The 11,597-nt window shown below is 41.9% G+C and overlaps 1 protein-coding gene across 5 annotated transcripts in view; it reads right to left on the bottom strand.

Moving 5' to 3' along the window:
- WDR93 (WD repeat domain 93) overlaps window positions 1-11,597 on the bottom strand; it is a 52,206-nt gene that overhangs the window by 40,426 nt on the left and 183 nt on the right. For 4 of the 5 annotated variants that reach the window (XR_013227384.1, XM_077317455.1, XM_077317456.1 and 1 more), the window contains exons 2-3: window positions 9,589-9,640; window positions 8,235-8,514 (exon numbers count right to left, since the gene is read on the bottom strand). Coding sequence is in view for 4 of the 5 variants with exons in the window: in XM_077317455.1 (XP_077173570.1) it covers window positions 8,235-8,501 (267 nt within the window). In the remaining variant the exon portion in view is untranslated. Of the gene's footprint in view, window positions 1-8,234; window positions 8,515-9,588; window positions 9,641-11,353; window positions 11,417-11,597 lie in introns of those variants that run through there. The other variant, XM_077317454.1, reaches the window with a different exon arrangement.

The raw sequence follows: 11,597 nt of genomic DNA on the forward strand, positions 1-11,597 counted from the left end.
TCATTGTCTCCCATCACTCCCAAATGGGACTATCTCGTTGCAGAGAAACAAGCTCAGGGTTCCCATTGATTTGTCATTGTCATGAGTTAAAATTTCCATGAAAATAAAATGTTCCTTATGTTCATTGTTGTGGCGTGTCTGTATCTTATTTTGAAGGGATGTTTAAGCATTACCATAGCGATCAGAGAGCGTTAGGGCAGTGGTTGAGAGTAGAGGAGTAAACTACCCCCCCACACACACCGGGCCTCAGTAAAATTGTCAAGCGTTGAGTGGTCCCCGGTGATAAAAAGGTTGGGGACCACTGTCTTAAATCATAATCTTTCCCACACTTCCACTGAAATATTACATTGTAGATTTTATATCCATTTAGTCATACATTGTTTAATCTGCTGGGTTTCAGTTTCAAATTTCAACAGCAGCTTATATAATTGGCCTCGCAGGTGTGGTTTATTTTGATATACGATATTTTCAAACTCTGGGAGTCCTGCTATAAGGTCTATCTGTTTCGGGACGTCCAACTTAAATCTTGATACTTATTGATTATATTCCAACCATTGTATGTCGATTCCGTCTTTCTTCATAACTTTTAGGCTTTTCAGCATCCCAGTGAGATCTAGAAGATCCTTATACTTTAAACAGCCGAGTCTTTTCTGATGTGCCTCGATCAAGGGTTTCAACAAGGATGAAGTGCCTGATATTTATTTATTTATTATATTTATATACCGCCCCCCCCGGGGGACTCAGGGCGGTTTACATAATAACATAGGAACAATACACAGAACTGATAGACTTTGTTTATATTTATTCCATATATGAACCATATTTTTTGCCCCAAAATTCATGTTTGTTCTCTCTTCATTCCAGGCAGAGGCCAGAGAAGACGATGAAAACCATCTTGCCCGCCCGCTTTTTCCAGTGTTAGATCTCTCGAGAAAGGATCTTGAATCCATTCCGATTAGGCCGTTTGTACAGCAACGTGTAAGTAAAGTTTGAGGTTTGGGACTCCTTGCCTGCCTTTTTGTTTTTCATCATGTAAAATTTTAAAAGCAATCCTGGGTCTCTTGTTATCCCAAATAAATTTATTTACTTCATTTTGCCATTTTTGTATAATAGCCTTCTTAATTTGTAGGGGTAATACTAGAAAGAAGAAATTGAACTTAGGCAAGATATTCATTTTAACAATAGCTATACGTGCTGACCAGGATAGTTTCAGCTTTGGCCATCTTAAAGTTTCCAATTGAATTTCTTTCTATAAACCGAGGTAGTTATTTTCATACAGTTTTTTAATGTCTTTGTCAATTACTACACCCAGATATTCGACCTTAGCAGTGTTAACATTCAGAGTTGTTTGAATATCTTTTGATCTGAAACTCCTAAAACAAAGATTTTAATTTTATTATGGTTAACTTTGTACCCAGAGTAGACACCAAACTCTTTCAACATGTCAAATAATAAATAAATAGAAATCTCAGGTTTGGTTATTACACATACAACATCATGCAACATATGAGCATAACTTCTCAGCTTAAATTCCTCTCCATCAACATTTAAGCCTGTAAGATTTTTTGCTGATCTAATCTTAATTACCAACATTTCTAACACCCAATTAAACAGAAATCGAGAAAGGGGGCAACCTTATCTCATGCCTTTGTTGATTTGAAAATTCTCAACAGTAAGCATTCCATTAACCAAAATTCTTGCACTTTGGCCAGTGTAAATTTGTTGAATTAATTATTGAAATCCGTCATCACAGCCCAAAGTCTGTAAAGTTGCTTCCATGAAACATTATCAAATGTCTTTTCAACATCCAGAAACACAAACGCTGCATGTTGCTGTTTTCTGTGTACGTAAAGGTATCCCCTGTGCAAGCACCGAGTCATGTCTGACCCTTGGGGTGACGCCCTCTAGCATTTTCATGGCAGACTCAATACGGGGTGGTTTGCCAGTGCCTTCCCCAGTCATTACCGTTTACCCCCCAGCAAGCTGGGTACTCATTTTACCGACCTCGGAAGGATGGGAGGCTGAGTCAACCTTGAGCCGGCTGCTGGGGTTGAACTCCCAGCCTCATGGGCAGAGTTTTCAGACGGCTGCCTTACCACTCTGCACCACAAGAGGCTCTTACTCTTGTGTACATAGACCATAGCATTTAATACAAAGCGTATATTATTTTTCATCAACCTAACTGATTAACATGTACCACCTCGCCTATACATTTCTTTAACCTCTCTGCTAAAATCTTAGCAAATATTTTGTAATCCACATTAAGAAGAAATACTGGTTAGGGCTGGGCGCTTTGGCGGCCGAAGCGGCCATTCGCACCCAAAGCAGCCAGTGGTGTGGCATGGGGGAGATGAGGCACGGGCCGTGGCGGGTGTGCACCATGCCTCCCCCCCATACCATGGTGCTGGCTCCTTCGGACGCCAACCCCACTTCAGACACTGAAGCACCCAACCCTAATACTGGTCGATAGCACTGAGAGGAAAGTGGGTCATAGCTGTCTTTGTGTATTAAAGTTATAGGTGTGCCTGTTGCCAAGATTCTGGTAGTTTGTTAAGTGGGTTTTCCAATGAACTGTTTATCAACTGGAGCACAACCGGACAAATAGTTTGTGATATATTTTTTAGAAAAAATGGCCATCAGGTCCTGGAGCCTTCAAGAGCTTCATTGCTGCAATTGCTTCACAGATTTCTTGAGTTGTAACTTTTTGATCCAAGAACCTAACAATGATCTGAAATTTAAAGACTATTATCTCAATTCATCTTCAGTACTCTGAAGTTTGCGTTTAGCATGGTAGAGGTTTTGGAAAAATTTAGTGAGACACTTTTGGATCTACTTCTCTGATGCATATTCAACACTATTATATTGTAGTCGCGAGCCTGTTTTTGAACGTTTCTTTCTTTCTTTTTTTATGAGACAGCCATCTACCAGGTTTGCCTGCATATTCAAAGTTCTTTTGTTTAAGATAATTAATTTCCCCCCTCATTTCTTGGGTTTCAATATGATCTCTCTTCATTCTTAATAGTTTAATTTGATTCTCGTTTCGTTTAGATTGGTGAAGTTGATATTATTGTTCCAATTGGGAGAGGGATGCTCTAATTTGATTGAACTCTTGTTCTTTCTTTGTTCTGATCATAGCATTTATCCATATTTAATTACCTCTCATGAAGCCTTTGCTCTCATCCCATACCGTAGATAATTGAATATCAGCCATTAAATTAATTTGGAAAAATTCTTGAAGATCCTCCTTGCATTTCTGAACACATTTTTATCTTCTAATAAATAATAATTCATCCTCCATCTTCTCATGCCCAGTCTTCTGTAATTCAACTCAAGTAATAGATGACTGAGGTCTGCAAAAGTATTGGATAATATTTCCATATTGGCTACTTTCGGTAGACATGCCTTTGGCCTCCAGCACCAATCAATTCTTGAATGTGAGGCATAACGGTGAGAATGATAGGTATATTTACGAGCTTTGGGATTGAGTTGCCTCCAAATATCAATCATAGAAAAATGTTGAAGATTTAACAGCGCTGATTTCAGGAGTTTTGTTCTACCCTTTTTGTGCGATTTGTCCATGCTGTTTATGCAGACATTCTATTGTTCTCAGATCTTTTTTTGCTTCTCAATGATATGTAGCACTTGGGCGGTGTCCAAGGTTTCTTCTTCACTATCTTTGTCATCCCCTTTTTTCTTAGTAGCTCTCTTGAATGTAGCCATATCCCTTTTTTTCCCCTCCATCTAGAATGTCAGTCAGTCAGTCTCTTCTTCTTCGGGGAGTTTGCAAAATTTAACTGACATCAATTTTTTACATTGATCCAGAATATCTGTTTGAGCTCTGAAAAAAATGTTTGCAAAGCCTCTTTGGTCTTATAAGTGCTAATGAATTCAGCAAACTCTTTATAACATTATGAGCAAGCTCAATCTACTGTATTTGCCGGGGTATAAGACTGGGCATTTAAGACGACCCCCCAACATTTCCACTCAAAATATAGAGTTTGTTACATTACATTACAGTACTATGGGCCACTATGGGCAGCTATGTCTATCCCAACTGAAGTGCACCCGGCGTATAGGACAACCCCCCCACTTGGAGGCATGTTTTTCAGGGGGGAAAAGTAGACTTATATGCCAGCAAATACTGTAAATTAAAATTAGCCCAATCACCTTCTTTAAATACAGCAGGATTTAGCAGCTCAGTAAGATAGAATGGCACCTAGGGAGTAATGAAAGAAACAGAGCAGGGAGGTTAGAAGACTTAATGCATCAATTTTTTAAATTGTTGTTGTTGTTAGGTGCGAAGTCGTGTCCGATCCATCGCGACCCCGTGGACAATAGTCCTCCAGGCCTTCCTGTCCTCTACCACAGGGGTCGTCAACCCCTGGTGCGCAGTCCGGTACTGGGCCACGAAGGTGGCAGAAACACGCATGCGCGACAATTCTGTGCGTGCGTGTTAGCACCCCCTGGTGGCGGAAAAGTGCATGCGCAGTGCCCGGGCTGCTGGCTCTTCCCCACCCCCAGAGGTGGTCCTCAACCGTAAAAAGGTTGGGGACCGCTGCTCTACCATTCCCCAGAGTCCATTTAAGTTCACAAAGACTGCTTCAGTGAGCCCACCCAGGAACTAATCTTACGAGAAAAGTTCTCCCCCCAGGTTTTGCTGCGGCTCTACTAGGCATCCAGGATTTTTTTCAGGGATTTTTCTTTCAGGTTCCCCCCCCCCCCCAAATCTCAGATACATTTGGGATGTATACTGACATTTTCAGTTTGGCTAAACCCAAATGCTCACCCTTCATCTAATCCTTATTTTTGAAGAGAGATCTCAATAGATCTAATTATGAGTTTCTGCAGTACAATTAACAAGGTTAAAATGAATGCTATTCCACACTTCTAGGAGTCATAGTGGACCATAACATGTGTTAGCAACGCGAGGCAGTAGGTAAAAAGGCAAATATGCTTTTGGACTGCATCAACAGTAATATCCAGATCACACAAAGTTATATTAAAAGACTTTATTCTGCTCTGGTCAGACCTCACTTTGAGTACTGTGTTCAGTTTGGGGCACTGAAGTTTAAGATGGATATTGACAAGTTGGACTGTGTTCCAGAGGAGGGCAATGAAGATGTCTTGAAAGGGTTTCCCGTACATAATCCTCAAAGATTCCCCTTCAAAATTAATTCCCTGTTTGATAACTCTGTTTGAGGTCCCTCGAGCAAGCTAGGATTACATATAACAAGCTTCAAATTCCAATAGAAGCTGGCTTTACTCTCCCAGTCTGCACTAATATCAACTAAGCTCCCTGCTCTCTAATGCAGGACACTGTCACTCTTCAGCAGGACATACCTGAGGGACCTCACCTAGAAATGGTCCAGCTCTATCCCCTATGTAAGTGGGCAGCATTTGCTTCTACCCACTTAAATCATCCCCCAAGTTTATTCTCCTGTAATTGAAGCTGCTAGGTTGGGCTGATAGACGGTTGGTGCTCAGTCTATCTTTGACCCATTCACACACAAGAATCTAACTCTTTGGAAAAACCCTAAAATTAAAATATTAAAAGGGGTATTTTGGGGGAACACTGAACATATTGTTTAATTTACTTTATTTACTGTATATCCTATATTTCTTTCAATGGGGTCCGAAAGCAGCTTGCACCTTCTCCTCTTCTGTTTTACCCTTACACCATTGAGAGATGGATTGGGGTCACTATGGGTGGGCAGGTAGTTCTGAGTTTCCTGCACTATACAGGGGGTTGAACTAGATGACCCTGGAGGTCCCTTCCAACTCTGTGATGCTATGAGAGTATAAGATAGGCTCAAGGTCACCCAGCAAGCTTCCATGTCAGAGTGGTGATTCAAACCCAGTTCTCCCACATCCTAGTCATACACTATAACCACAATACCAAGCTGGCTCTCCTATGTCTAATGGTCTAACACAGTGGTCTCCAACCTTTTTCCGGCTGGGGACCGGTGGGGCAACTGCCCCGTCCGCGCAGCGCGCATGCGCAGCTGCACATGTGTGATGCGCGGCACGGCCCTGATTCCCTCTCCCCCCCTCCCGCAGTAAGAAGCTTCCTGGGCCGCAAGCTTGCAGCCCGGGGAAGTTTTTTACTGCAGGGGGCGGGGGCGGGGAGAGGGAACCGTGGCCCGGCGCCCTGGCCTTCGTGGCCTGGCACCGGGCAGCAGACTGCAGGTTGGGGACCTCTGGTCTAACATTCCTCTCAGTTGATGGGACCAAATGATCATTTCAATCCCTTCAACACTCGGAGCAAATAATTCAATCTTTCAGGTATAGCTAATTGACAATATATTCAATTGTAACATTGTCTAAATTTTGGTTTTAGTCCTGAGGCTTTTGCAGCTTCAGAACCCCCTTCCCTTGCTCTATTACAACCTAGACACTGGCATTATTTAGAACTTTTTAGAAGCCAAACAAAGAGTAATTTAGATTGCACATGTCCTCAGTAGAACTTGGCACTGAATTCTACAACCCACCTGCCCCAATGGCAAAATGTACTGAAATCTACTACTCTAAGGCTTATTCACATAAAAACTCTTTTTATAAGTTTATTGGTATCCTGCTAGATTTAGCCACCTAAATCTTGCTGAGAGGGATGCTGGTTGAGTTTTACTAGAGCTAATCTTGTGAACATGTTCTGAGGGTGCTCTAAAATTACATCTTTCTGTTATATCTTGGATTAATCTCACAATTAATAATCTAATTCTACGCTATATACCAGTTCTGTGGGCACTCCCCAAATATCAAGTTCTATGGATTCAAAGTGCAGCCAAGCAAATTATCTTGCAACATTGCAATATTCTTCCCTCAATGACTGACTGAACAAATTATAAGATCTGTACAAGGGAGAAAGTCACATCTAACACATGAGGAGTTCCCAAGACAGTCACTTTTGTCAGGCAAGATTTCCTGTATTTCTTTGAGGAGTGAATCCTCACCAGGCATTTGGTGGGGCCGACTGAGCCATAACATTGACAGGTGCCCTCCTGCCGAGACTGAGGGACCGAACCTACTGAAGGATTGTCAAGTTATTGTTGAAGTGCCGTTCTAATTGTTCCAGTTGATGTGTTGTTGTTATACTGTTATACTGTTACATTGATTTTGATAGTGTTCTATGTGAATGTTCAAAAACGTTTTATGTAAACCGCCCAGAGCCGTAGGGAAGGGCGGTATAAAAATATAAATAAATAAAATAAAAATAAAATAAAATAAATTTCTCATTCCTTGGTAACTTTGCCCCACACCCCGTTCTCACTCTCCCTTTTTTTCTTTTCCTGATAGGATTTATTTATCAAATGGCACCTGTGTAATATAGCCAGGAGATCCTTAGATTGCCGGCTGTTAGGCTAGAAACGTTCAAAAATGGTTTGCCATTGCTTGTCCCCACAACACAACTCTGGTATTCCTTGGAAGTTGCTCTTCCAAGTGCTAGCCAGGGCTGAGTCTGCTTAGCTTCCAAGATCTGATGGGATCAGGCATGGCTGGGCTGTGGCAGGGTTACAGGGAGTTTGCTGTTATATTTACTAAGTTTGGTGGGAAAACAATAAAAATCTTAGTGATAAAGAAGAGTTATACTATTCTAAGTCCACTGAAGAACGGAACAACTTGGACCCAGCTCTGCTCACCCTTCTATGGACGGCCCAATCTTGTAAGATTTTGGAAGCTAAGTAGGGTCAGTTCTGCATAGCACTTCCACCAAGGAAGTCCAAGGTCACTACACAAAGGTAAGCAATGGCAAAGCATTGGTTTTCTCTTCCCTTAAAAATCCTACGGTGCTGCTCATTGGTAACGAGTACCAGAACTTTGGGAGTGTTCTCCAAGTCCTGAAGGGGGAATTGCTAGAAACCTTAAATATGAACACTAGCTCTTTAAAAACAAAACAAAAAAGCACTGGGGATCACCATACCTCTGCTGCGATTTGATCACACTTTCCAGCCCCACCAAGTCCACTGAATTCAATGGCCTTTGAAGAACTCTGCTGAGGATAGGTCTATTAATGATCACAAATTCCTGCTAATGTAAATGGTCCCTCTGCTTGCCCTGCACACATTTTAGATACGCCACAAACTGTACCCTCATGCAGCTTATTGCCTTTTTGACCCCACGGTTCACAATGTATTTCCTCTATACGTCCATAAATATCTGCCACTCCCAAGTGCCAGCTCCTGTTACTACCGGAACTACAAGAGACTGTTGCTTATTGGTTTCTCAACTGTGACTACCTGGAATTCGGCTGAAGGACAGTATCGAGACGGTGGAGAATGCTGTTTCTTCATCACATGACACTGCTCCCTGCCCTCAATAATTTCCCAGGCCCGTTCAAACAGGACAGTCACCAGTTTGCTGACCATCAGGAACGGCTGAGGCAAATAATCAATTATTTGGTCTGGATCTTTCAGAAAGAAGGCATCTTCTTCATCTTTTTTAATCCACTCCTTTTCTGTGGGTGGAGGGATCTCCAGGGGCAGTTTCCGGAGGTAGAAAGGCATCTTTGGTGTTATTCTGCAAACAAGGACAGAGCAGATGAACTTGTTCGTAAACGGAATGAAAAAGGATGAATGAAAAAGAAGTCCTGGAAATGCAAATGAATTATGGGGTCATGCTTTTAAAAAGAAGTGCCTAATCATGTTATCATGCTGGTGATTACCAGCCTCACAACTATTAAGATAATACATTTCTGTGCTCCCCATCTTCTTTAACCACCCAAGGTGCAGGTGTGCTATGCATAATTGAAGCACAGCTATAGGCAAAAGTATATTGGTTTTAAGGGAATAGTTTCAAAACAGGTTATATCTGTTTTTCTTCTGTTCCAGGAGGAAAAAAGAACAAGGAAACTAGATCCATTGAGAAATCCAATTTCCAGTCTAGAAGGAGAGCTGCTGCAAACTGTAATCTAATCTCTTTTACTTTTTGTATGCTGCCTTTTCCCCCCCAATGAGGACCCCAAACCCCCATCATTCTCCTTTCCTCTAAATTTATCCTCACAAAAGCCCTATGACATACATGAGCCTGAGAGTATGTGACTGGTCCAAGGTCACCAAACTTCCATAGCAGAATGGGGACTCAAACCTGGTGCTTCCAGATCTGTAACAACTGCATCTCTTCCTTCCTGTCCTATGTTTTAATTGTTGCTTTTATCCATGTATTTGAGCTTTATTTATTTCATTTTTATCACCGCCCCTCTTGGCATAGCCATCTCAGGGCTGTTTACAGCAATTAAACAACAATAACTACTAAACACAATTTAATAACATTTAAAATCATTTTAAAATAATCCTACTCACTGCAGCAGCTTTGTTTTCATAATGTGCCTTTTTGCTGGCATTAATGGTTTTTAATATGTGATTTTATTATATGTGTTTTTCCTTCTTTAAGTTATTTTCAGTCAACCTTTCTCACTGAACTCTAGGCAGAATACATGGATCAGTACAATCAAACAGGATAGGACATCCAATAAAGCAGTATGGTAGAATCTGGACAGCAGAAAACGGAGACTTATGCAGAACTCAAGAAAATCTTAAGCATTGACATGGTGTATTAAATGATGCAAAAGTTACACAATAGGGTTTTACTTACAACAGCAGACAGTGTGAACTCTACTCTGTAGTGTAGACCAGTGGTCCCCAACCTTTTAAAACAAAGCAAAAATTAGGCATGATATGCTAGATAATGCAGAAAATGTTATTATGTAAGTAGAAAAGAATGTCATAGGAGCTGGCTAATACATACAACACAGTAGCCAAGTTCACAGACTCATTCTTTGTAAAAAGCCCCATCTTACACCATTTCATTGTAATGCCTTTCTAAAAATTCCCTCCCGGATATTTCTGCTTCACATAGTCTGCAGAATGACATAAAACATAAAAATGATGCTGTTTTATGAGATAGGTCAGGGCAGCAGTGGGGAGAATTATACTCAGCAACCCTAATAAATAATATCGGCTTGACAGGGTTGTTGGAAGAACGAAATAGGTTTGTTTTACAGGAAAGCAATGTTATAAATGGACCTCACTGATACCCTCAAATCAGTCACTAAGCTCTCAGCCTGTCTATCTTACAGGTTTGTTGTGCAGATAAAAAGGAGGATAGATAATATGCATCAGGCCTATTATTCACTTGTCTCTCTGCCTGCCTTTTCGGTCCTGGCCCCAACCAGGTGGAATGAGCTCCCGGAAGAGCTAAGGGCCCTCCTGGAGTGACCAGCTTTCCGCAGGGCCTGCAAGACGGAGCTCTTCCGCCAGTTGAGGCCGGGGCAGAGTCCCGGGGGAGGGGTTTTCCAACTGGTTCCCAAATTCATCTCGGCCCCGGCTCTCCTTACATTAGATTAGATTGAGTGCCCCACCCTGAACAAGAAGGGATTATGAGAGAGTATGGTCGCAATCCTGATTGTTATTTTAATGGGGATTTATTGTTTTAGAATTTTGTGTGTAAATCACTGTGAGGCTATGGCAAGCAGCTGTTTAGAAATCGAATAAATACATAAATATGCCACCAGGGCAAATGTTCACGCTGGAGAACGCACTTTCAGTGTGCTTTTGCAGATGGATTTTTCCCATGCAGAAGACAACCTGCTTCTAAAGTGCATTCAAATGATAACTGTCGCGAGACTAAAACAGGGGCCGTTTTACAGGGAAGACCACAAACCGACCTGACTACTAATAATCCCGCCAACCACTCATCTCTCAATAAAATCAGAGTCCAGTGGCACCTTTAAGATAAGGTGACCAGATTGTCCCACTTCTGGAGGGACACCTGGGGGCACATGGCAAATTGTACTTATGTTGACATTTTAAAAACATATATTACAATACTATTTTTGCGTTCTATGAAACTTTTTGTTGCTCCATACAGACCAAACTTTAATCAAGACCTGCCCCCTGGTCAATGGTGTCCCGCTTTACCAATGTTAAAATCTGGTCACCTTACTTTAAGACCAACAAAGATTTATTTAAGGCGTGAGCTTTCGAGTGCAAGCACCTTTAAGGCCAACAAAGATTTGTTCAAGGCGTGAGCTTTCGAGTGCAAGCACCTTTAAGACCAACGAAGATTTATTCAAGGCGTGAGCTTTCGAGTGCAAGCACCTTTAAGACCAACAAAGATTCATTCAAGGTGTGAGCTTTCGAGTGCAAGCACCTTTAAGACCAACGAAGATTTATTCAAGGCGTGAGCTTTCGAGTGCAAGTACCTTTAAGGCCAACAAAGATTTATTCAAGGCGTGAGCTTTCGAGTGCAAGCATCTTTAAGACCAACAAAGATTTATTCAAGGCGGGAGCTTTCGAGTGCAAGCACCTTGAAGGCCAACAAAGATTCATTCAAGGCGGGAGCTTTCGAGTGCAAGCACCTTGAAGGCCAACGAAGATTCATTCAAGGCGGGAGCTTTCGAGTGCAAGCACCTTTAAGACCAACAAAGATTTATTCAAGGCGTGAGCTTTCGAGTGCAAGCATTTGAATCCCTCCTCTCTCAGCCTCACTATCTCAAGCGATGGGCAGCCGCTTGGGAGACTCTCCTCTCTTCTTCCTCACAACTAAAAAAACGCGGGAGGCCGAGGTCGCACCTTACAACTAGCAACAATCACCCCCCCCCC

The sequence above is a fragment of the Paroedura picta genome, chromosome 18 (assembly GCF_049243985.1).
Source record: "Paroedura picta isolate Pp20150507F chromosome 18, Ppicta_v3.0, whole genome shotgun sequence".
In the NCBI taxonomy this organism is placed as follows: domain Eukaryota; kingdom Metazoa; phylum Chordata; class Lepidosauria; order Squamata; family Gekkonidae; genus Paroedura; species Paroedura picta.